Source organism: Aristolochia californica, unplaced genomic scaffold (genome assembly GCF_029961685.1).
Source record: "Aristolochia californica isolate CCGP_79_NKW_82.1479 unplaced genomic scaffold, dmAriCali1.0.hap1 SCAF_12, whole genome shotgun sequence".
Classification (NCBI taxonomy): Eukaryota; Viridiplantae; Streptophyta; class Magnoliopsida; order Piperales; family Aristolochiaceae; genus Aristolochia; species Aristolochia californica.
In genome coordinates, this window is record NW_027181793.1 from 19,980,821 (window position 1) to 20,008,477 (window position 27,657).

The 27,657-nt window shown below is 37.6% G+C and overlaps 1 protein-coding gene across 1 annotated transcript; it reads left to right on the forward strand.

Annotated features, from left to right (window-relative positions):
- LOC137945458 (dynamin-like protein ARC5) lies at positions 1–27,305 on the forward strand. Its single transcript, XM_068791356.1, has 17 exons — positions 1–456; positions 1,307–1,471; positions 1,622–1,744; positions 1,874–2,095; positions 4,827–4,960; positions 5,046–5,138; positions 15,119–15,182; positions 16,377–16,425; positions 16,551–16,633; positions 16,771–16,928; positions 17,062–17,122; positions 22,633–22,695; positions 22,816–22,916; positions 23,191–23,248; positions 23,332–23,628; positions 26,544–26,708; positions 26,999–27,305. The coding sequence occupies exons 1-17, from the start codon at positions 136–138 to the stop codon at positions 27,065–27,067; spliced, it is 2,226 nt and encodes a 741-aa protein (XP_068647457.1). The 5' UTR covers positions 1–135; the 3' UTR covers positions 27,068–27,305.
- The last annotated feature ends 352 nt before the right edge of the window (positions 27,306–27,657 follow it).

A 27,657-nucleotide genomic window follows, 5' to 3' on the forward strand; every position in this document is an offset into this window, starting at 1 on the left:
GCGTAAACTGCTGAACGCACTCTCCAGCCTGTCTCTTCTGCAACTTCAACAGTGAGTATAGCACTCTCCCTTACACACTGCGCATTCGGTTTCTCATTGTCGGCATTTTGGCTGGAGGAAGAGAAAATTGTACAAATGCACGGCTCCGACGAACTCACCTTTCCTCAGGAGAAACTCTACGAGGCGTACAACGAATTACACGCGCTTGCTCAGCAATTTGATACGCCGTTTGACGCGCCAGCGGTGCTCGTGGTCGGCCACCAGACTGACGGCAAGAGCGCCCTCGTTGAGGCCCTTATGGGCTTCCAATTCAACCACGTCGGTGGCGGGACAAAGACCCGCCGACCCATCACTCTCCACATGAATTACGACCCTGTATGCGAGAGCCCTCGGTGCAACCTCGTCTCCGAGGTGGATCCCCCCATTGCCCAGCACATGTCCCTAGAAGAAATTCAAGTTACGAGACTCTCTCCGCTGTTCTTCGTTCTTGTTCTAAAGACAAAAGTTATGCTAGAATTTGTTTTACGTTCATTTCCTGTTTTTGAATCTCATTTTTGGAGGAACAGTTAGCCATTTTAAATATATCAATTTAAAATTGATTATAAATCTATTTAAAAAATTTGAACATACTCGTTCTCCTCGGAACTTAAAATTATACTCTACATTCCTATGTGAGAAGCACTGGTAAAACTTGTTGATTTCAGGTGCTTTCTATCTTCTCGAGATGACATTTCCCTGCCTAGAATTGACATGCTTCTCAACTTACAGCTAACAAGAGGCGCTTTTGCTGGATTGGAACATTTTGTATGCTAAAATGTCTTTATTATTAATGAGATAATGCGTTCAAGTTAGGATTGCCTTTTCTGTCCTTCGATCTTTTCAATAAGAGCAACAAGCAAAATATTACAGATAGTATGCATGCGTTTATGGCATAGAAAGATCAGACACAGATATTGGTCCACGTCAAAGCCACATAGAGAATCCTCTTATGGCCCGTTTCTCGACTTCCATGCCCTTGGTAAGATTTTCAATTGTTTTATCTCCACATCAGCGGGTCCATTTCTCTTTATCAGCTTACCCTGAATGACTAGAGCTGGAGCAGTTCTCAATGAATGGCTCAGTGCTGTTAAAATGGCCTCCAGTTCTACGAATGAGATAGAGAGTAAATTATTTTCTCAACTCTGTTACTTTGCTCAATTGCTAAAGATATGTCTGATAATTTGACATGGTACTATTTCATGCTTTATTTCCTCCTAATTGGTAATGGATGCACAAATTCAAGGTATTTATCTATTGTTGACTGCAGGGTTTCATTGAAGCTGAAAACATGAGGCTTGAACGTGAAACTTGTCAGTTTTCTGCAAAGGAGATAATCATTAGGATAGATTATAAATACTGTCCAAATCTTACAATAATTGACATGCCAGGCCTTATTGCTCCAGCACCAGCTAGGAAAAATAGGGTTTTACTGGTGAGTCATCCCCGTTGTTGACTCTCCTTCCATGCTCTTTGTATGTATAGAGTTTGCACTATATACAGTGGTCATATACTCATTGCTTTTATTTTTAATCTTGTGTTCCTGAGACTATTCTGCAGTTGTTTAGCTGTTCTTCACTTTCAGGGACAAGCTCGTGTTGTGGAAGCTCTTGTTCGAGCTAAAATGGAGCTCAAAGAGTTGATCATATTATGCCTTGAAGATTGCAGTGATTGGAGCAATGCTACTACTCGCAGAGTAGTGATGCAAGTATGTGTAATTTTTTTTCAGATATTTTTTCAATTTTTTAATTTTCTTTTTCGCTTGGCTATTAATAAATCAAAGAATCAAACTAGTGACGTTTGAATGGGTTTTCAATGTTGTCCTATATCATTGTAGATTGATCCTGAGTTGTCAAGGACTGTTGTGGTGTCAACAAAACTTGATACAAAAATACCCCAGTTTGCACGGTCTTCAGATGTGGAAGTCTTTTTGAGACCACCTGCTTGTACGCTGGATGGATGCATATTGGGTGATTCACCCTTCTTTACATCTGTGCCATCTGGAAGAGTGGGTTCAGGTGATGAATCTGTTTACAGATCAAATGATGAGTTTAAACAGGTATATGTTGTTTTTTTTTTCCTGGGTTAATAATTACAATTTTTTGATTCAAGAAAAAAAGAAAAACCAAAGTCAAAGAAGAATGTGCCCTGTAATGGTTCTATTTCTGCGTAGGGGTTTCTGATTATCTGGAAGAGTGGGTTTCTAGTGGCAATAGAGCCTGGTTCTTTCCTTGTTGCTCTTAGGCTGGTGGATTTGTCATTTGTTTTCACTACTTTCTTTTTCCTCCCTTCATCTTGTTCTTTAAATTGGTGGGTATGAAGCTTTGAGCATGGATTAAGTATTACTCAGATAGTATGTTTGTTTCTTCATTAAAGTGGACATACTTGGAATTCCTTGCATATATCAAGAGGCTCTAATTGGCAGATGATTACATTAATAAAAAAAAGAGCTTGTAAGTTGTTAATTTTGCTATTTTGTATCTGAGATTCTGATCTTTTGATCATTGTTTTCTTTTCTTGTTGAATGACTGGAGATGGCATCCTTTTTATTAGATAAACCAAGGTATTGGTCGATTAGGGCCAAGCATTTCAGTACATGAACCGATGGCTGATGTTAATTGTTGTAATGCTTGAAAAATAGTAGTGGCCCTGGTATGAAATCCCTCATCTTGAAATAACTTGGCATTCTGTCACTCAGGAAGGCAGGGCAATAAGCCTCTTAAGTGTGTTGTCATTTTAGGATGAAACTGGACCTGAATTTTGTAGAAGAGTAAAATCTGAAGTTTTAAAGAAGAAAGAATGAAGAGAAGATAAGAAGAATAAGAGAGGACAAAAGAAGAAGTTGCTGCAAGAAGAGGGGGCTTTAGATCATGGTTCAAATTCAACCCCTAACTTCCCCTGGTATGTAAGTTATTAATATGAAATTAGTGAAATAACCCTCTCTTCTTAATTACAAAAACAGCTATTCTTTAAATAGATATTCAGGGACATAATCAGCTTGTATATGGAGAGGGGCATATGAGAAAACTGAGATTCCTAACTATCCATGATGTGAAAGAGCAATATTACGCCTGATGTAAACTATTCAACAATTTTAACATAGTATCTGATCTAGGTTTGAGCCAAGCTCATGTTGTTGTCTACTTTGTGCCCTATCTGTGCAGTCCATGTTGCGGGACCATTTGTTTGTTTGTTCTATTAGACCTGGACATGAGAGGGACTGTTAGCATTGGTAAAAAGTCTCACATCTGGCAATCGCTTGGGATGCTACTGGTTTATGATGTTGGAAATATACCTCCTAATTGGCTAGTCATAACATGAAATTGGGCCTGAACTTAACAAGGAGTGCAAGCATATGGTTTCTTCTGATTCTTACATGAAATTATCTTAGTTGATTGGAATTTAATTCTGTTAATCAAAGGAATCTCTGGAAGTCATGTCATTTTAGTCCACCTGAAACTAAGAGTTTGAAATTTTTGTCTCCAAATTTAATTTGACCTCTTCTGTAATTCAGATAAGGCTTAATGTTTAATCGTTTCATGAGAGCCTTGGCACTGCTTGCTTAATGTACCACAATAGAGCATCATGTTATGGCTGGTAAATGCCATAGGCAAATGTATCATAGGCATGGAATTATTGTCTATTGCAAAAGAAGTTTGAACCATGGGCCAGTTAACTGCCTTAGCGCCTAGAATGAAGCATCATATTCAGAAGTAATTGCCCTTCAGTTGCCTGACAACAGATATGCCAAGGAAGAGTTACCTAGGAATGGTCGTTCTCTTCTTTATCACTGTGGGTCCAACAAGACACTGGCTCTGAAACTCTTTCTTATCGTCATTCACTCTCTGTCATATGCATTTTCAATTCCTACGAGGTTGTATCCTGCAACGTTTTTTATTTGCCCAAGCATTGGTGGCAATCTGAACAATCATTCAGAGGAAAAAAAAAGTGAATCTCAGAAAAGCTGAATGGGAATAGTATATTATATCTGTTAGATACTTGTTGGTAACAACTTCAGAAGCTCCTAGTGAACCACCCATCCATTTGATTGTCTGGAAGACTCAGCTTCGCCCTAAGCTTATGAAAGCATCTATTTTGGGTTCTTTTATTGTCTGATGTAAAGTGTGAAAATTCTGAAACCTGAAGTTGGCGTCAAACTAGAGAGGAGAAGAACAATCTTATTGTTGTGTAATCAATGAGATTAGGAAAACAATTCACCTTACTCTCTATGGCAAGTTAATCATTGAAGGAGACTCGAAGACGGTTATTAGTTGGTATTCCAACCTCCCCCCTTGGCGCCACTGGCCCATAACTGACAGTATTGGTGACATTGTATCTTTTATGCATTGTAATTGGAATCTCATTCCTAGATCAGCCAACTCTTTGGCTGATAAATTGGCAAAATTCGGAATTTCCTAGCAATCTCTCATTGTATGGGAAGGGTTCCCTCCTTTGTAATTTGCGCTTTTTGAGCTTTTGTATTAATAAAAATCAGCATCATTTCAAAAAAAAAAAAAAGTGCAGATTATCATATAATGTCTAAAATCCGTTACTATAACAACTCCTGAATGCCTCACTTAATTGACGAAAACACCTTATTTGAAGTAAAACTTAAGAAACAGTACACAATTACAATATTACCCCCAATTTAGTACCTCTTGACTTCTGGTAATACAGGTAATAAAACTTTAAACAAACCAATTCAATAAAGCATTTTTGTATTTTCATCCTGATCACTATTTAATAAAAAAATCTTATCCTGTTCTTTTTTCTTTTGTGATCTGTGTCAGGCTATTTCCTTGAGAGAGGTTGAAGATATTACATATTTGGAAGAGAAGTTAGGTCGATCTTTGTCAGAGGATGAAAGGAGCAGAATTGGGGTCAGCAAACTTAGATCATTTTTGGAAAAGTTACTACTGAAAAGGTACCTGGAAATACTTACGAAGTTGTTTCTGCCAGTTCTATTGTCTTCAAAGGACACTTAATAGTTTAAAATTTTGGAGCACCAGGTACATGGAGAATGTTCCACTAGTTGTTCCACTTCTTGAGCAGGAGCATAGGGGCACAACAAGAAAGCTTCAAGAAATTACTCTGGAATTCAGGTGTGTCTATGTTTTTTAGTATGGATTAACAGATAAACAGAAACCTTAAATTTTTTTTTTTTTTGAAGTTTAGGGTATTTGGTAATTTCATATATGTAAATTGTCTCCTCTAGATTGTCATAGTGTAATAGTGTGTGAGTGGTGTCTTTGTTTCCTATCTTTTCCTGTTCTCATTAGAGGTTGTGAATGCTGGGCTAGAGGGGCATTTTTATCTCTTTGTGTAATTATTACTCAAGTGATTTAATATAAGGTGTGAGGAGTTGAACATTGATCCCTAACGAGCTGCTCCTCTGAACACAACATTCTCTCTCTTCTTCTCCTTCAACGTCTCTTTAACTTCTTATTTCAGAATTTTAAATGGCATTAGAGCATTACATCCAAGAAGAGAGCTTGTTTCATGCTTAGTTCTCCTATCTACTGCATGTGCTTATCCCTGGGGGAAGCTTCAATTTTTTCTTCTGATTTGCCTTCAAGGTTAGTCCTTTCCTCTTTTTTGTGCCTGAACTTATGGGTTCATGGCTGTGTCGGCTACATAAAGCAGTTAATTTAATGTGCGACCCTTTTTAAGGGTTTGTTACTACTCTCTGGAAGGTTTGAGTGTCTGCAGAGGGTTCAAGATTGCTCCTTTTTTGTGTTTTTGGTAACTTAGTGAGGATTAGAGGTGATCAAGTTGCAAAAGTGTGTTTTTAGGAGTAATTCCAGGTGGCTGTTACTAGTTATTGGTGCCCTTATACTGTTTGATGTTATTCCAGCACATATATTAGTAGAGGCACATAAATCTGGAAGTTTGGAAGTGATTTGTGCAAGCCTATATTGTGGCTAAATCCATAATATTGCTGTCTAGTACTGTTTCCTGTGAGAAATTAATCTATGGCAGGTCAAGGTGAAGTTATAACTCCAGCTAAGACTTCAGAAAAGTCAGAAAGTAAGGATACTACTTCTATCAGATCACCTCGGTTGAACTATGTGAAATTCTGTAAAGAAGAATTTGGAAGAAGAGAAGAGGAAAAGATAGAAGGAGAGAGCAGAGAGAAAGGTGCGATCTGTCCAGTACCTCGTTAGGGGTCCAGAAGCTGTCCACTAACCCGTTTTATATTAAGTGCTTTAAATAAATATTACATAAGATGATTAAGCTGCACCTCTAACACTCCTTTACATAAAAAGTTAGTTGAAGTAGTGAATAACTGAAATAAACTACGAATATTAACACCCTATCACTTAATTGGAATCAAATAACTTAGAAGGACCACAGGTACCCTATCTTCTCATGAAATGCATGGTTGTTTGCAATGAAGATAATAACCTAGTTATCACATCCCATTACCATAGGCCTTGGAACTTCAATACCTAACTCCACTAACACAATTTTAGCCCACATATATTGGTTGTTCAGAAGGTTGCCACCTAGAAATTTGTTGTATCCTAATGTAGACTTCCTATCAAGCTTCCACCCAGCATAATTAGCATCTGAGTACCCCGTTACTTAATGTGCCCATGAGAGTTATAGAGAAGTCCTGGACTTGGAGCTCCGTTTAGATACTTCAAAATCCTTTCTGTAGTCAAGAAATGAGACCTTTAGGATTTTCCATTAACTGATTGACCACACCAACTGCTAAGGAATGTCAGCTGTGGTCATTGTGGCATAGAGAAGCTTGCTGATCAATCTTCTGTATTCTGTCTTATCACACCGTGATCATCTATAGAATTATGCTTTTTGCGTTGATATACCTGTGAAAAAAATTTAGTGGACTTCACTTGTCGCAATGGCACATCCTAGGTGCATTCATTACTGGAACAGGAAGAAGAGTACTCAGACTGACCGAGGAAGGTAAGACAAACTCTGAGGTGGCTATAACATAAGGAACATGCTAAAAAAGGAGATATCTACAAAAATATATAACCCTTTGGTGTTAGGGTCTTAGCACTTTTATCCTTTTTGATGTTATGGATTCCCCAAAAAATACACACTTGAACGGTTTAGGAGCAAGTTTGTCAACCGAGGACTCAACCATGTGATGAAACATGTATATCCAAGCACCTAAAGACAAGTATCAAACAAGATTCCCTTAGGTTGAAGAATCTGAATAGAGATGCTACCGCTCAACATGGAGGAGGGCAGGCATCCCCCTAGTAAAATTTAGGAAATTTTATGTAAAACATAAGAGTCCTAGTAGCATTGAGCAAATGACGAGCTTTAAGTTTAGTGACCTCATTTTGTTGTGGGGTCTACAAACAAGATGTTTGATGCAAAATACTATGGGTAGAAAAAAAGTAGAAAAATTCTTATTGACAAACTCGAGTCCATTGTTAATATTCAGGATTTTGAGAGAAACAACAAACAAATTCTTTATTTTATTGTAAAATTTCAAAAGTACATCAAACACTTCAGATTTCTCCTTGAGGAGATACATTTACATGACATGACTTTAATCATCAATAAAAGACAAGAAATACTTGAGCTGAAAACACTAGGTACCCTATTATTGTACACATTAGAATGAACTAACTCAAAGACATGACTACTTTTACGTCGACTAGATGGAAATAATGCCCTATGGTGTTTCTTTGAGCAACAAGGTTCACAATTGAATGATAACTCTGAAGGAGAAGAAGGAACAAAAGAGCTAATCTTAGTTGGAAATGGATGTCCAAGTCGACGATGCCACTGATATGGATAATGTTTTGCATGAAGTGGATTAGTTATATGTGATCCTTCATGGTAGTAAAACACACCACATTATTGTTCCCACCAATCATCTTGAAGTCTTAAAAACTCAACCAGAGGGAGAAGATATTACAATGCAGTTTATGGTCTTTGTCAATTGACATACAAATAATAGATTGATAGGAAATTTGGGAGCACATAAAACAAACGACAAAGACGGACTAGATGTGGCCTGAACCACACCCTCCTCCTGAGAACTAGAAGTGGAACCATTAGCTAACACAACTGATTTATGATGAGGAGATGCAGTCAAGGACAAAAAATGGGAATTAATGATCCGTACCTGACATGTGCTGAAGTACCTGAATTAATGATCCAACTAGAAGAGGAAGAAACATGTAAAATAGACATACCTGAAGTAGCTAGAGTGGTGCTGGCAATGGAAGGAGGATTAGAACTAGAAGAAGAAGACTTCTGTCCTAATTTTTGAACTTACTGCTGGATTTGAGTCATCATTATCACCAGTACTTTCTGGAACATCTGCAACACTAGAATTGCCCAATGGGCTTCCCAAATATCTCCCAACATCCAACTGATAGGTGGTAAGTTCTGCTACTAATGGATGCATCTCCTATCTCCTCGACCTCTACCATGACTAGCCCCATCTCTTCCTTGGCCTTGACCACCGCTTCCACCACCACCTCCTCTGACACTTTTGTTTTTGTTGTGTGTGGGTGCAGAATTCATAGCGGACCCATTAGCTGATTTAGAACTGAAAAAGTATAGAATTGAGGAGTATAGAGAGAGGAACTGAGAGGGAGAAGGAGAAAGGGAAGAGAGAAAAAGAGACTTCTGGAATGACTCTCATTGGGGGTCATGCTCGACCCCCAGCATTTTTATAACTGATTTCAGCACAAATTATAGAAATACCCCTATACACTTAAAAACACTTAAATCCTTATATCTCCCTACATACTCACTCAAATTATATGAAATAAGACTAGGGACACCACTAAACATGTAAAATAAGAAAATGTAAATCCTGGACACATTGGCCTTCAATTGATTTTCTAACAAGAATCCTTATCACTGGAAGTAACTGCACCTTCATCCCTTGGAACTCTGGACAAAGCCTTTTCCAAAGTAGGTGCACATTATCTGCCAATAATTGAGCTATTATAGCATCGTATGCTGGTCCTAAATCATATAAGAATCGAGAAACCTGTATCTGATTTTTTCTTTTTAAAACTTCTTCATCAATAGTAAAAGGATGGTAGATGCTAATTTCTTGAAGAACAACCTGCATCTCACAAAGTTGTCAGACACATTCTTACTTCCGTGCATCAGAGTATGAGGTTGAGAATACAATTCATGAACTCCTGACAGGTTACTCTGATGGGAATAGAAGGACTCGGTCTTCCACATTCCTTTGGTAGTTTGTAACTCATAATCTTATAACCAATCTTAGGCTCCACACCATTTACTAGCCAAGTCATCATTTACTAATTATCTGATTCCCAGTCATCATTTGATAAAATCTGATTACCGATCATCATTCATTAGTCTTGGAGGCTCATCCCTAAGATATTTAAAATTCCATTTAGCCCCAAGGTACATCTAGACAAAATTAGATCAACACACATAATTCAAATGGTTTAGTTTTGACGGTGGCAATCTGAATTGATGTAGAATATTTACTTTCTAACTTTTTGAGTGCTTAGCAGGGATAACTATTTCACTTTGATCAGCCATTATGCAGATCTCAACAACTGCCACACGCAAAACAGATAATAGAAAGTTTTAAACACTGCACAGACACAAAACTGGCTCCAGGATGAGTGCGGCAGCCAATCTGAAGCCTTGGCTAAGAAATTAGTTCACCAACTCTTAACCACAGAAATCAAGTACTTGAAAACAGTCCTTCCATTAATCCTTAGATGTCAAACAGCACTAACTAGTACTCAATCACAACTAGCACATAAAAAAACACACTTTTCCAAAGCTGTGCAGATACAAAAACCCAACAAAGTGCAATTAAGACTCTTTTAGATAAAAAGCTAAAGCAAAGAACTGAAATAAAAGATAACCAATGACACCCTATCACTTAACCTGAACTAAATAACTTACGAGGGGTTGTGTGTACACATAAAAAGACTAAAATACCCCTGAACTTTGACAAACCGAATGATGGTTGTAATTTTGTGTGTGGTCCCAATGTTGTTAATATGTCCTTGGTGCCAAAAAGAAATTGAAATTTTTAAGGGAGAATCCATCATATCCTATGGATGATGATTGGGAGTCTGAGAAGTATCAAGTTATGACATGGCTGACTAATAGTATGGAGCCCCATATTAGCTCTAAAAAATTATGACTTATAAGACTGCAAAGGGAATGAAGAATACTTTAGAGGCTCTCTATTCAATTGTATTGTCCTTATCATCATATGATGCGTGGGAGTAGGATTGTTACCGAGTACTTTGGAGAGATGTATGTGGTGTTGCAAGAGATTAATGTATATCATCTTTTACTACTAATGCTGAGAAACTTAGGAAGAATAAAACCAGATGAAGGTGGCTCATTTTTTACATGGTTTGGGATGATGCTATTTGTTAAGAAATAGTCCCACATGGATTATTGAGTACAAAGATCTTGAGTTTATTAGTTAGAAAAGAGGCTTCCTAAGTTGGCTAGTCATTTTGGGATGGGCCTTGGACCCAACTTAACATGGTATTAGAGTAGGTACTCATATGTGGGCCTCCACCTAAAAAATATCTACTTGTAGAGTCACAAAAGAGGGCCTACAGCTAAAAACTATCCACTTGTAGAGCCACAAAAGAAGGGCTACACCTAACTGCCTACTCCTAAATTATCCACTTGTAGAGCCACAAAAGAGGGTCTACACGTGAGGGAGAGTGTTAAGGAATAGTCCTACATGGATTACTGAGTACAAAGATCTTGAGTTTATTAGCTGGAAAAGAGGTTTCCTAAGTTGGCTAGTCATTTTGGGATGGGTCTTGAACCCAACTTAACACTATTTATACCCAGTTCTTGGATAATGATGATGTCTTGACGTTAGAGAAGCCTTCTCGAGAGTTTTACGGGCTAAAGGTGCAGTTGTTTCTGTTGGAGACCAAGGATTTAAATTTAGTGATTTGTTTGCTCTTAACACTGCCTCTCTAATGCATTGAAAAGAAGGTGGCAGAGGATAGGGGGAAGTGGTGGTGGACGAGGTAGGGGACGAGAGGGGGTTAGTCGTGGTAGAGGATGTGGTGATGGGAAGTGTATTTAGTGTGGAAGATCAAGTCAGATTTCTAAGAAATCAAGTTCAAGGGTGCCAAAGGCCCTAGAAGATGGCAACATTGGTGAAATTGAATCTGCAACTTTGATTTAGTCTCCAATTCAGCAATCTGTGAAAAAGTTAGGCCATTTGTTCTCTTCTGGTAGTTCTATGCCTGACTCTTCCTTTTATTGCTAATACCACTTCAGCTAGTCCAGGTATGATTGCCTTTCATGTGTCCTCTTCTTCTAGTTGGAACATTAATTCGAGTGCCTCGACCCACATGTCAGGTATGTCATCCCATTTTTTGTCTTTGATTGAGTGTACACTTCATTGATCTGTTATATTAGCTAATAGTTCTACATTTAGTGTTAAGGGGGAGGGTGTGATGCATGTTGCCCCTAATCTCTTGTTCTCTTCAAGTTTATATGTTCCTAAATTCCCTCTTAACTTGTTGTCCTTGAGTCAATTAACTGTCTCTTAATTGTTCCATGACTTTTTCTCCTTTTGGTTGTATTTTTCTGAACTTGAGGACGAAGAGAATGATTTGAGGGGATGTAAACGTGACAAGTTGTACTACTTGGAGGCGCCACAAGTGTAGCTGGACAATGACTTTCCACTGAAGGCTTCTCCATACCAATGGCATCTTCAATTAGGACATCCCTCATTTTCTAAGATCATTATCTCATTCCTTCTTCTCCTTCCAAGTTGTCCTTCGATTGTGAGGCCTATTAGCTTGAGAAGCATCATAGGGTGTCTTTTCCTTCCAAGAATCATTACAGTAATCATGTCTTTGAATCAATCCACCTGATTTATGGGGTCCTTATAGGGTCCCTTGTGTCTTTGGTTTCAAATATTTTTTGTCATTTATTAAATATTAGATTTGTGTCATATGGGTGTATCTCCTAAGGAGAAATTTGAAGTGTTTGATGTAGTATTGGAATTTTAGAGTGAATTAAAGAATGTCTTTGGTGCTTCTCTCAAAATTTTGCATACAAATAGTGGTCTTGAGTTTTTCAATAAAGGTTTCTTGATTTGTTGCTCTATAATGGCATTTTGTATCAAGCATCTTGTACCTACATCACCCAAGAAAATGGGGTAGCTGAATTGAAAAATCGTCATTTACTTGAGGTTGGTAGGGCTAGTATGTTTGAATGAATGTTCCCAAACCTTATTGGGGCAATGCTGTCCTTACCATGTGTTATTTAATTAATCTCGTGCCATCTTGTGTTAAGTGATCATAGTAGTCCCCTCTTGTTAGATGGAAGCCTGCCTAATCTGGTTTGCTTTGTTTTTGGTTTAATAAAATCCTCACTTTCTCAAAAAGTGATCATAGTACTCCTCATGGGCTAGAGTAAATTGTTTGATTTATGTCCACAAATTATTGGTTGTCTGCTTTTGTACATATTGTTGGTCCTTCTGTGGATGAACTCTTTTAAAAAATCTATCAAATGCGTCTTTTGCATTTTTCAAGGATCTAGAACACAAAAAGGTTACAAGCGCTGTGATCCCAAGTGTAAAAAATGTATGTCTTTGCTGATGTAACCTTTCTGAGAATGTGCTCGAAAGCAGATTGTATTGTGATGATCATGAAGATGCTTTTGAGTGATATGATTTGTCCTCTTAGGAGCCCATTCCTCTACATAGCCAGATATTCGGTCACAGTTCCTCCCTCATCAACTCCATCGATGCCTACTAGTTTTGATGAGACATACTTAGACCTTAAATTGCTCTCCAGAAGGGAGTTCAACATTGTACCACGTATCCTATCTCTGTATAAGTGTTTCGATGATTTCTCACACCTTTTTTTAAGACCTTTATTACTTCCCTATCTTGTATTTCTATTCCTAAAATAGTGTAGGAGCCTTGAACTGTTCGAAGTGGAAAGTTGTCATGATTGAAGAAATGACGACATTAGTTTCCAGAGGTACATGGAGCGTATGTGATCCTCTCTTCGATGCAACTACTGTTGGGTGTAGATGGGTGTATATAGTGAAGTATAATGCTGATGGTTGATGGATGATCAAAGCAAGGTTTGATGCCAAAGGGTATACATAGACATATCGAGTGGATTTCTTTGATACCTTCTCTCCTTTAACACGGTTGAATTTTGTTCATATATTGGTTTCTATGGCCATGACTAAAGGGGTGGCCTCTCTATCAATTCTATATTAAGAATACCTTCTTATATGGTGATCTTCAAGAAGGTATACATGGAGCAAGCCCTTAGATATGTTGCTTGAGGGACATCGGTAAGGTGTGTAGTTTACATAAGACAATTTATGGTTTCAAGCAAAGTCCGAGGGCATGGTTTGATAAATTTTGTAGAGGGGTCACTTCTTTTGGCTTTGCTCGTAGTCACCATGATCATTGTCTCTTTGTTCTTTGACCTTCATTCTGTGTGGTGGTACTGATTGTTTATATGGGTGATATAGTGATCTCTGGGAGGGCAAGGTTGATTGAGGAAGTGAAGTATCATTTGGAAATCATTTTTGGACAAAGAATTTTGGATGACTAAGATATTTTCTTGGCATAGAAGTGGTTTGGGGCAAGGATGACATTGCTTTATCACAACGGATGTTATGGATTTTCTACAAGAATATGGCTTATAGCTAAACCTGCAGATACTCCACTGGAGGTTAATTATAATATCTATGATGACTAGAATCCTTTAGTGAGGGAAAAGACAAAGTATAGGAGGTTAGTTGGAAAGTTTTTGTATGATATAGTGACAAATTTCTCAAAAAAAAAAAAATGGTATAGTGACAAAGCCTGACATTTCTTATGTAGGAGTTGTGAGTCGGTTTGTGAAAAGTTTGGGGAAGTTTTGTTCTTGGTTGCACAAATAATTTCAAAGTATTCGAAAGGAGTGCCTGGTAAGGGACTTCATATGCTCATGGTCATATTGATGTTAAAGGATACTCTGATGCTGACTACACCGGGTCTAAGTTAGATTGGAAGTTTTCATCCAGATATTGTATCTTTATTGGTTGTAATTTAGTAAGCTGGAAAAGTAAGAAATAGACAGTTGTGGTTATTCTAGTACTGAAGTAGAGTATAAAGCAACGACTCATATAGCTAGCGAGATTATGTGGGCAGGAATTGTGTTAGGGGAATTTAGTGTTGACATTTAGGTTCCCATGGTATGAGATGTGACAACCAGGCTACTATCTTCATTCCTATGTTTTGTGAGAGGATGGAACACGTAGAGGTTGATTGTCATTTCATTCCAAATGCAGTGATGAGTGGCAGGATCATTATCCCTTATGTGAGGTTTGCCGATCAGCTAGGTGATATCTTTACCAAGCCACTTGGGAGGTGTGAGTTTGTGATGTTCTATAACAAACTAGGCCTTCATGATATTTATGTTCTAGCTTGAGAGGGAGTGTTGAAGTTGAGGGTATTTTGGTAATTTAATATATAAAAATTATCATTTCTAGGTTATACAAGTGTCATAGAGTAATGGTGTGTCTGTGGTGTGTGTATTTCATGTCTTTCCCTGTATATGTTGGGCTAGGGGCCTTTTTTCGTCTCTTTGTGCAATTATTACTTAATAAAAGGTGTTAGCTGTTGGGGGTCGGTCTTTGACCCCATATGAGCTCGTCCTCTCAATGCAGTTTTCTCTCTTTTTTTTTTTTCTTCTTCCTTTTTTCATCTCTTTAACATCTTTTTTCAGAATTCTACAGTTTTTAACATATTTTTGGAAAAGATGGACAGGCATTTTGGCAGGTTTTCTGTTTCTTCAGCATAATCCATGCAGTTCCATTTAACTCTCTCAAAATCCTGTTTTATCCTATGCCAAAAAAACAAAAAATCGTTTTTGTCTCTATTTACCTCTATCTTTAGAACACAGATTAAATTGATCCATTTGTTATTATCTTAGAAAACTAGTCAGGATCTTTGTTCTAGTTAAGTTTTTTTTGCTGCTTTTGGATTCATGAATATGACTACAGGTATTAAATTGTGGATATGAAGAAAAATGGTCCATAGGTATGTTTCTGATATTGATGATACCTTCCTTGTTTTGTAATTTTGCAGTGATTTGGATGAAGTAAAGCTGAAGGAGAAGGCTTGCACATTTCGCGATTCATTCTTGACTAAGGTTTTTTATTTATTGGAGCATTCCGATACATTCTTGGTTGAATAGAGGCTGTGTGTTGGCTTGCAAAGAGGGTCTTGAATCCCTGAGTGATTGTGGATGAGAGTTAAGAGAAGAATTTTACTTGAGTTGCGATATGGACTAGTTGAGAGAGATGGGAGACAGTAAGGTTTGGTTGGCGGAGTGTTAAATTCTTGTGGTCGTCAAGGGAGGGGATGGAAAGAGGTGTGAATCGACAATGCTGAGAGGGAAAACTAGGGTTTATAGGACGTAAAAGGTAGAGAGTAGGTGGGAGAGGAGTTGGCGTGAACTTACTAGGTAGAATAGGAAAGGGACTTGTGCGTTAGTAAGGGTGAGATACATCTGTTCAAGAGAGAGTAGGAGGGCAACGGAAAGTAGATGATGAGTAGGGGATGGAGAGAGCAGGAGTTACATAGGTTGAGAATTGAGTAGGAAAAGGACTTGGCATCAAGAGGAGAAGAAAGGAAGGTGAGATCAAGAAAGAGTAGGTGATTGGTTTGGGTTTGGAGAAGCTGTGAGTAAAAGATGGGTGGAAAATGGATTTTGTGAAATTCTCATAGGGAATTTGAATGAAGAGGGTAATGCGTGATGGCTAAGGTTTACTTGTCGAGAGAAGGATGGAGATAGATGGTAGAGAGAAGGATGGTGGATGTGGGTAAGAAGGGGGAGGGGAGATAAAGCACACTTATTGGAAGGCAAACTGCCTCAAATCTTCCGCAGAGTGAGAACTTCATAAGGAAGATCTGTTTTTGCTTGTCATGACAACTGAACTCATTACAAGTTACAGACCCTACTAATTCTAGGGTTTCTTACTTCCTTAATTCCTAAACTACCCTTAGACGCCAGCTATACTGGACTCATAATGCTTGAGGACTTCTTGTCAATCTTAAGCAAACTCACCTATTTTGACTCTACCTGTACTGAGCCAACACAGGGGCTGACTCTCTTGGTCGGCCTGAACTTATCTTTACCCTACTCTGCCCACCCCATGTTGGTCTATATGATCTTGTCCCCACTCTACTCGAACTTGGTTCCTAACAATCTCATGAAATAAAACTAAAGTTTTAATTTTAAAAATCAGGTTATTTTGAATAGTTTTCAATACTAAGATGAAGCCTTAGATTTTAATATCTTTTTGTCAAATTTTCATTCATGCATTTTTTGTGTTTTCTTCAGCTTTCATTGCTATTGAGAGGAACAGTTGTGGCGCCCCCTGATAAATTTGGTATGGCCATCTACTTGTTACTTGTTTACATCCAATTGTGATATAATGTAGTTATCTCATCGATACAAGATCTAGGAAGCCAAATGTGGAGTTCTATTCTTTCCTTCCTTTCTGGATTGTTATAGGGGAAACTCTGCAAGATGAAAGACTAAATGGTGGTGCATTCATAAGTAATGATGGTCTTCAATTCCCACACAAGTTCATCCCTGTAAGTTTTTGTGGCTTGTGATTATGTTAAGCTGATCAAATAATTTTTGAGAGTGGGGGTCCTTTATAAAGATTCTTAATTGAATCATTCAACTTGCTACCTCCTACGTAATTACTGATGGATTCTATTGTGCAAAGAATGCTGGAATGCGCTTGTATGGAGGTGCACAGTATCATCGTGCAATGGCCGAGTTTCGGTTTGTTGTTGGAGGAATTAAGTGCCCACCAATTACAAGGGAAGAGATAGTAAATGCATGTGGAGTTGAAGATATTCATGATGGTACAAACTATTCTAGGTATGTATTATTTTATATGCATGACTGTACTTTAGATTGAAAATGTTTGGTTATACTTTAGATTAGTGTACATTTTCAATTTACAAGTTTCAAGCAATGTAAAGTAATTCAGTCTAAAATTTTGGTAATTTAGGACTGCATGTGTGATCGCTGTGACCAAGGCCCGTGATACATTTGAGCCTTTTCTGCATCAAGTGAGTAAGAGGCATTATCTATAACTTTGAGATGAAAGTTATTTATATTTGGTGTTTATATAAAGTGATTAAAGATAACTTTGTTAACACCACACAAAGAAATGTCACCTTAAATTATGAAGAGGTCAGGAGCTTGATTGAATTAGGTTTCAAGTACTTTCAAAAGACTGGAAATACAAATAACCTTTTTTTTTCTTTTCTTTTTTTGATGCCATTTTGAAAAGCATCGAGGTTGGTCCTTGCCATGCATATGACTGTACTTGACATGCTAAGGTTATCTACAAAATTAGTATTGGTTAGGAAGAACACTTGTGGAATTGAATTATATATACTTTACCACCATAACTTTCCTTCCCCTGTTTTGGAACTTGTAACATCAAAATGGAAATTTAATTACTACTTTGCAGACAAAGCAATATCTGGTTTCACACTGCTATTCCATTTAATCCTACCTAACCTGAGTAGTCATTCTAAGTCACTGCTACCTACTTCACCTTGGTGCTACGTGTTCCACTTTTGGTTTTTCACGAGTACACACATATTTTGTTTGGGACCAAGCACAAATATCTTTCATGTGAAGAGATTCTTGTTTCTCATATCAGTTGGCAAAAGGAGTTTCCTGGCAGCACCTTGTTGTTGGAAACTCCTCTTTGTAGTTTGCAAGCTGGATTTCCCTTCCTTTTTCGTGTCTGGATTAAACATAAACAACAAGCCAACCACCATTTAAAACAGGGTTGTTCTGATGCTTAGAAAAGACAATTTCTAGGGTTTTCTTTGTGAGCTCTTGTAGTATCTAATAATTGCTCTAGGTACGTTCATATGAATTAATATAGTGTGAGCTACGTCAAGTAAGTCACGATTCTTGCGTTCAACAACTCCATTTTGTTATGGAGTGAATACACAAGAAGTTTGATGAATGATTCCTTGTGATTGACAAAAAGAGTAAAATTTATGGTTCATAAACTCAAGACATTGTCTGTATGCAAGATATGGATAGAAGTTGCAAACTGATTCTTTATTTCATCATAAAATAGTTGAAATACATCAAACACTTCAAAATTTTCTTGTATGAGATAAATCCAAGTACATTTACTAAAATCATCAATAAATGAAATAAAATACTTATGATCAAACTGATTAGTTACATGACAAGGACCCAAGACATCTAAGTGGACAAACTTAAAAATTTTACTTGTCTTATGAGATGAAATAGGAAAGGAGCTTCCGGTGATGCTTGCCTAGTTGATATGATTCGCACTGAAAAGTAATACTAGAAGGAAAGTTTGGAACTAGGGGTGGCATCGAACCGAGCCGGTTCGCGAATAGCTCGAGCTTGGCTAGGTTCCGGCTCTGTCCGATTCGAATAAACCCAATCTCGAATCGAATTCAAGATTGGGTTTTTGACTCATTTAAGTAAACAAGCCGAACCCGCACGAAGCTTGGTTCGGTTCACGAGCTCGCGAACCGGCTTGTTTACTTAAATAGTCGGAAGTCGGGACCGGACGTGAAACCTTTCCGTCCCGAATTTTTGATGGATGCACCTTTCAGAAGAATAAGAAAACCTACAACAGAAGAATAACTCGCAGATTTCCCTGCACGTCGTCTACCGTGCATCATGACAGAAGAGATGGTGAGCAATGGGGATGAACAAAAAAGGGGTATGGGTTCAAATTTGGTGGAGGAAATTTCCGTTTGCTATTATTTGCAACTAGAGGTTGGACTTGGACCTGTTCGGATTCTTTAGGAACGAAGAAAAACCTTTCTGGGTGAATAGCCATTGGATTTCGTTGAGGCCTCCAGCGGTGGAGCCTCCATTGTGCGTTCTTGGCTCTGCGACATGTTGGAACAATGCCAAGGTCGACGCTGGGTGCGTTGACATCGAGGTGGTGTCGGAGGCTGGCGCAGGGCGTTGCTCTCTGCGTGTGGCTAGAGGTTGAAGATGACCTCTAGGGTTCGGACTGAGTTGGATGCGACTCATCCGTTCCAAAACCGTGCAACTGAGTTGGTCGGACTTAGTAATCCTTAGAATTTTTTTTTGTTGAGTGTGGGATTTGGACCCACCCCCTCAACTTAAATTTTTGGAAAATATCCTCCAGGCCATCTCACTTTAAGTTTTATTGTTGGATACATTTAATGGATATTAGAATTACTATAAAATCAAGATATTTGTTTTTTATGCCATTTCTCATTTAGTTCATATGAATTAAATAATTTTACATGTATATATATATATATATATATATATAAACACATATTTATGATAATTTTTATCTTATGAAGATTTTTATTTACGATTTTATGCATATCTTTTGTTGACCTAAATATAAGAAATTAATTGGCATCAATTTGTCAATTATTTTGGTGTCATATTTTTGTTTATATTTGAATAATTGAGTAATAGCCACAACATTCTTAATCATGAAAATTTCTAGTGACATTAAGCTTAGTCACATAAAATTAATGACATAGAAAATGTGATTAATCATGAAGATATAATAATTTAACTACACTGGATAAAATGTCATATTTAAGTGATTAATCAGGATGAGATAAAAATATTTCAAAAAAAAAAAAAAAAAAAATCTAGTTGCCTACTGGCCTAGAAAATTCTTTTACAGACATATTTTGATCCCATAATAAAGTGATATAAATCGCTCATGTGTTATAATCTAAGCCCATAATAAAGATTATAATGACATGTTGATTTATTTGTTTGGATTTATTTACTTGGGTAAATATTTGATATTTGGCTTCATTGCATGTTTTAGTAAGGTTGGTTTTTATTTTGAAGTTGTTCAAACTTTAATTTTTCCAAATTTTGATTCCTCCTATATTATTCCTCTCAATGGAGACAATTATAATGATCGGAAGGTGAAAATTCTCCTGTCATGGGTGAATGGACCTTACTTGGCACTTCGAGCGGATAAACCTCTAAGGCCTATATAATTCAGTACCCAAATTGAGACATATTTTTTATGCAAAGTTTTAAATGTAGGTTGGAGCTCGAACTCGGTTAAAATTATTGGGCTCGAGCTCGATTACAATTTTAGGCTCGAGGGTGGGCTGGGCCCAGCTCGAACATAGGCAGGTTCGGGCTTGGCTCGATTCGATGCCACCCCTATTTGGAACTATTGAATCAGTTGTGTGTAGTGCATGCAAAGTATTGTCTAGGTTTTGCCTATCCAGATAGTATAGCCCCCCTCTCTCACAGTCGGAACCAATCATCTTCCTTGTCACAATATCCTGAAAGACACAATGAGTAGGATAAAAGGTTAGAAAACAATTCATGGACTTAGCCACTTGATTGACGGACGATAGATTTAAGGGAAAATTTGGAACTAACAATGCACATTGAGGGGAAAGAAAAGGAGCAGGAGTAACACTTCCTATTGCCTGTTCTGGTGAAACTGACCCATCAACAAGGTTAACATACGAGAACAAACTCTTTTAAGTCAGAAAATAGTGAGGATATACATGACATGTGTTTTGTGGCATTGGAATCAAGGACCCAAGATGTGGAATGAGACACTGAGAGTACAAACATACCTGTGGGGGGAGTCGTATGTGCCAAGGATGTAGAAGGAATAAATAGTTGTGCCATACGTTGTGAGATCTGTTGCTGTTGTTAGATTAATTTTTGTAATTCATATGGAGCACCTGGTGGGATTGTAGTTTCAGACCCTGGGGTTGTACCTTCGTGTGTAATAGCATTTACCCATGCAGTCTTCTCAAACTTTATTCAACATCTGTTTGAGTAATGATTAGTGCGTCCACAGTGAACACCCTTGCGCTCAGATTGACCATCTCCTTCGCCTCGTCTTATGCTTGAATTATCTCTGCCTCTGCTAGTCCTTGTGCGTCCCTTGGATGTATCAGTGGAATCGGATGTTGTGGCTGATGTATTAAGGGCAGTAGCTTCACACACTTTGGTATATTTTCCTAGCTCTCTGTATTCTGTTAAGGTAGTTGAGAGGTTAGGTATCTCATCCGAGGCCAGAATTTGTGCATTTATGTTGTCAAATTCAGCACCCAAACCATCTAAATTTTATGCCACAAAAAGTTGACTTTGCTGTTTTCGGAGTTCCCTTTCATACGTAGTAAGCGGATGAAAAACATTAATTTATTGCCAAATACATAGAAAAAAACTATAATAGTCTGTCATAGTTCTATTACCCTTTTTAAGCCAAAGAAATCTGTATATAGTTCATAAATCCTAGAAAGATGACTTTCTTGTACATAAAGAGCTTCCGAAGATGGCCACATGGCTTTGGCAGTTTCAAAATTCATAACTTGGCTCTTGATATTAGATTCTATGCTGTTGACAATCCAAATCATCACTTGACTGTCTTCAGCCTCCCAATCATCATCCTGAGGGATAGGAGGGTCATCCCTAATAAATTTCAGTTTTTTCTTTCCCTTAAGTGCATTATAACAAATTTGGACCAAGTCAGGTAATTATCTCCATTCAACTTTTCAGAGGTGATAGTAATACTATGTTTACCATCCGAATTATATGATTACTTTGATGGAATGAAAACCTCACCAGAATCAGCCATATCAAATATATAAGAATACCAAATAGATCAAATAAACCTTCCAAAAAATTCCAAATCAACTAGCTTAAGTGGGCCCCCGCCATGTAAAATCGCAGTTAGGGAAGATAGATGTTGTGCGCAGGTCAAGAAATCCAAAAAATCCAACATAGGGATCAAATTCAGAAGGTACAGTGCATTGAGAGCTGCTCTAGGGTTGATGTCAGCAGATGTCATCAGCAGTGATAGATCTGGAATTTGGCACAGGCTTCTAGATCAACATAAAAAAGCCACTTTTGGCAGTTTAGAACATCAGAATCTGTTCTTAGAACAATAGGACCAGTAACCCTAGGGTTATGGTAGAGAGAAAAGGAGGAAAAATTGGATTTTTACTAACTAGTAGCCGAAAAACTGGAGAAAGATCCTTCCTTTATGTAGATGTTTGCTTCAAAAGAAAGAAAAACTTGACTAAAAGTCTTCCTAAACGTGATCTATTGCTCTGATACCATGAAAAAGTTAAGAAGAAAGAGGGTTGAAGAGAGAGAATGAGATGGAGAGATAATGGAGAGGAGAGCTTGGGGAAGTGACTGCGTTGGGGGACCTGCACGTCCCCCAACCTCTATTTATAATCAGGGTTGAGTACAATTTACAAAAATGTGTAAAATGCCCCTTTTTTATGAAAGTGAGAAATTTATTAAGAGAGGGAAAGTAAAACTACAAAAATGCCCTTGTTTAAGTGAAAACCCTAATTCTCTATATCTCCTATTTTACGTGTTTTCTTTACATGAAATTTGGTCCAAGACATAGTTTGACAAATAGAACAAGATTACATCAAGAAATATTAATAACGACAAGGTAAAATGACCAAAATACCCTGTACTTGTTTTTCAGCAGCTTTTATTATCAATTTAAGATTATGATGGTCTGTCTTTGTTCTTTGGAATCTAAAGAGTAATGAACACAGTTTTCTTGCTGCAGTTGGGCTTTAGATTGCTACACATATTAAAGAGGCTACTTCCCATCTCTATGTATCTTCTGCAGGTATGAATCTCTCGTTTTTAATGACGTGTTGGTTTCAGTTACTCTTAGGCATTCTAGTTGCTTGCTCTTTCTTCCTATTAAAGCTTTCAAATGCTTTATGAAACTGCTTTTTTCCAACAGAAAGATGGTGAGTACCTAAGTGGCCATGATGTGTTTCTAAGACGTGTAGAGACAGCTTTCAACAATTTTGCAGAATCTACTGAACGGGCATGCCGGGAAAAGTTAGTACTTTTTCTTGATTTATATGTGCCCCCATCTATTCTTTTTCTATCATATATGTGATTCTAAGATATGGAAATATGCTATGATGAAATAATGCCCCTCTCCATGTCTACATCTGAAAAAACTCATTCATGAGTCACGAGCTGTTCTTTTATCAGAGTTTACATCTACTCTATTATCTTCTTTTTAAAAATATCAACATTAAAATGCTATAGGCTACTTCCAGAACAAATTTGCCAAAAACAAATGGTGAACCCTCTTTTTCTGTTTCAGATGCATGGAGGATTTATTGAGCACCACACGTTATGTCACATGGTCCCTTCATAATAAGGTGAGATCTTTAATCATTTTCGGCATTTTGTGATTACTCGAAGTGTCTACATTTATCAATGCTTTTGAAAACCAAATCTGCAGAATCGAACTGGATTACGTCAATTCTTTGATTCATCTACTGGAGCACAACAATCCTCTCCAAGTGGGCATTCTGCAACTGTGGGTGCTTCTCATGAATCAGCTTTGGGACCTAACAGTGATAACAAGCATGAGACAAAGGATGGTGTTCAAGCAACTGAGACTAGATTGGTCGATCTCTTAGATAGCACTCTTTGGAACCGAAGGCTGGCTCCTTCATCAGAGAGAATTGTGTATGCTTTAGTTCAACAGATTTTCCATGGTATAAGAGAACACTTTTTGGTGTCCACAGAATTAAAGGTCAGTACTGATTTTTGCTAATCTGTTATATTTTATATTTGTTTTGGTAGAGTACAAACGAAGTTCCTGGTTACATTATGCTAGATCCTCCATTGGAAGGAATCTCCATGGTTTGGTTTGACAATGTTGAAGTTCAGTTAGGGTCCATAGCACAATCACTAGCCAAATTTAGAAAACCTCTTTCAACAAATAAGTTCTAGATTTCTAAGCCACCACAATGTGGGACTATTCACCCAAGTCACAGCAATCAATTTGAGTCGTATGCATGTATGGGTCCTTGACACCCAAGTGCCCTGTAAAGATGGCTTCCTGCCTACTTTGACTACTAGGCTTGTGGAATGGAGAATAGTTTGATTGACCTGGGCATAGGTATGCTCTGACACTGAAGTTGAGTCTAGATCTAACCTAAAATGACTAGCCAAAATTAGGAAGCCTCTTTCCAACCATACATTGAAGCAACCAACTTGAGTCCTGCTACATGTGGGCCCTTGACACCAGAGCCCTTGATACAAGATGGCTTTCTACCCTCTAGCAAGATGAAAAGCTTCACCAACTGAGGACCTTCCTGGATATTAGTTGAATGCTCTCCAACAGCATATTTAATAGGCTTTGGATTTCGTGCGACAACTAATTTCAGAGCGGCATGTGGGGAAAGGTATTAGTAGTGAAGCTGATCAGTGACACTGACCGGTAGTGTCACTGGTCAGTAATGTTGTAGGATTTTTGCTGCGACCTACATCACAGAAAATGCGGGTTCTATTTAATATAAGAGGTTATTGCTGATGAAATGTCAGCAAATGGAATAGGATCATCAACCAATAAAATTTTGGCACATTCCAGGTAATTTTGAACTTTCAAGATGTACATCTGACTACAATGTTGATGCTATTGTGTGACTTTTGCTTAGATGCACCTGAGTAGTTGATGTAAGATATTATGACTCAAGTTTATTGCTGATTTGCTTGGATTTTGAACCGCTGACCACTTTGAACTCATCATATCGATTGTATATGGGCTAGAGTTGAGCTGGACTTAGTTGCATCAGAATTCATTTACGACCGTCCAATATATGGGACAGCCTTGAATCTGCACACTATTACAAACCTGGATCAAATTTGCTTATTGGCTTTTGTGCGGATAAGGATGGTTAGGAATTTTTTAAAATATTTTATAAGTATCAGATGTAGTTTATAATTATTTACAGTCATAAATTCATATATAGAATATTATGTAAATAGTAGGTATTGCCATAAGAGGAAATCACGTAGAAGAAGTTGAGTTTTGTTATAAGTCGAAGTTTCAGTCATGCACATTACAAGGGGTAGTTTGGTCAAATCATGTAAATTTTATTTGAATGTTGATCAAATGAACATACTCCCTTGCCCCAGTGAGTCTTGAACTCAAGACCTCATACATGAAATCCATCCCATGTGACATTGAACTCAAAACATATCGTGTATATGACGTAGGGCTATCTAGAATTTCCTGCTTATGACCTAAAGATACATCTTGTGATGAATTAATAGAGAGATTTACAACCAGATGTCTAATTGTTTTCTGGATTGCCAGCCACCCTTAAGTTTTAAGAAATCATACTTATTTCACTTTTTGCTTGCTGATTTTATTTTTACAAAATAGTTGGTAGACGATGCTGACTATACCATGAGATTTATGTACCATCCAGGCGTGTAGCATCTTTTGGAAGCAGCTCAGTTATTCTGCAATAGATACAAGATAGTTGGTGAAGAGGATTCTGTGATGTAGGGTTTAGGGTTAGTAGGGTTCTATGATGTTTTTGAAGAATGGGCGCTTACAAATTATATTTATGATGAGCAGTAGAATGACATTAAGAGGGCTTTCTCTCTCTCTCTCTCTCTTTCTCTCCCTCTCTCTCCACACACGTGCATGTGCATGCACACACTTGAAGGATGGGAATAAAATGTTTATGGAATTTGCATTAGGGGTCAGGGTTTTCAGTGAATCAGTGTTGGAAAAAATTGTCCCACATGGAAATATGAATAGAAAGATCTTGTGTTTATTAGGTGTGAAAAAGGTTCCTAACTTGGCTTATCATTTTGAGATGGGCCTTAAACCCAGCTTCTAACATGGTGGATTAGAGCAGGTGCTCAGGTTTGGGCTTTCACCCCAGATTGTCCATGTGTATTGGGACTCTTGAAAGATAACTTACATGTGCAGGGAGATCGTGGATTTATTAATTGACAAAGAGTGTTCCTAGCTTGGCTAATTATTTTTGAGATGGACATTTAAAAAAAAAAAAAGATTGAGATGGGCCTTGGACCCAACTTCTAACACTCAAGGTAAGACATGAAGGTGCTGGGTTGGTTTCATTGGTACATTATGAGGTTTTGTGGAACACTGCTGTGTATTGGTGTAAGTCATACTAAAAGAGAAGAATTACAGGTGAACCAAATGGGCTTGCATCTTACTTTTACTTTTTCTTTGAAGTGGAGCATGCAGAGTGTTAGTCTCCAGTGTTACATTGTATAAAGTGGTCCTATTACTTGTAAGCAATAGAAAACCCTAGGTTTGGGTTTATTTTAATTTGTGGTTAGTACAGTAATGCTATTCGGATGAAGGCATATAATAATTCTTTATCTCTGCTTTGTATTGTTCTGCATCCAGTAGCAATTGAACCCAAAAAAAAAGGGGATCCTGGTCCATCTTGTTAGTGTTCTATCTGGTGGTCGGACATTTTGAACTCATTTACGCTCCCACTTCATTCAGTGAGCTCTCTTGAACTTCTTTGTGTCACATTGACCCCATCTTCTCCAACACATTTTGTTTCAAACTCATATTGCTATAAAGGAATTTCCTTTCCATGTCTTGCTGCTGTTACGTTCATATTAACCACAGTAGCATATTGGGCTGTTAAACTTGTGCTGCATATCTTGTAGTTCAACTGCTTCCTCCTAATGCCTGTGGTTGACAAGTTACCGGCTCTCCTCCGAGAAGACCTAGAATCTGCTTTCAACGATGACTTGGATGATGTTTTCAATATCACTCATTTGAGGAACTCACTTGGACAGAAAAAGAAAGAATTGGAGGTTGAACTCAAGCGGGTAAATATCTTTCTTTTTCTTTACGTATGAGCTGTTCCTAATTGTTATTACCAGTTACATTTCTAAGGGTCTGTTTGGAACCCCAAGGAAAATAAATGAAAATGAGAATTTGACCATTATTATTCCCAAAAATAGTTAGTGAAAAAGAGAATTTGATCATTTTCTCATTTTCCCTAACTATTTTTGGGATTAATAATAGTCAAATTCTCATTTTTCTTTTCTTTTATTTTCTAGTGGTTCCTATCAGACCCTAAGGCTTATGGTTGATTGACTCTTCCTTGGAATTGCAGATACAAAGGGTTAAAGACAAATTCAGACAAATACATGAGCAATTGACTTCACAGATCCAATATATTTGATGCAGAGTTGTGTGAGAGGAATGTGCTTGTTAAACTCATCCATTAGGGATTAGAAAACCGTACTATGTCATTATGAGATATGGTTTTGGCTTTTTTGTTCTTGAAAAATTTGTCTTTTGGTGTTCTCCCATATTACCACGTAAAATCAGACATGGTTGCAGTCTCAATGGGATTTTGAGCTTGGGATTGTGTTATGATAATGACAAAATGATGAGGTCGGCGGAGATTTGAATTTTAATTCTAGATTTGCATTTCAAAGTCAGTTTCTTTTTGCCAGTTTTGGATTTAAACCCGCCACACAATGAGAAGTATGACTGCATTGCCAAAATCCATCTTTACAAGACTTTTTTGTGGTTCTAATCCTGAATTAAGTGGTTTTCGAATAAAAGTAGGTTAATTTGTTCATAGGAGGGCGAAGGTTATCCAGCTACCCTTCACACCTTTCCTTCCTCTGATTGTTTTCATGACTATTCACAAGCATACAAAAATTAAAATTTTAATTAATAATTGAGTAAGTAATGTATAAAATCTTCAAAAATTCTTAGAAAAAGTCAATAACATTCATAATATGATATTATTTGTCTTCTGTT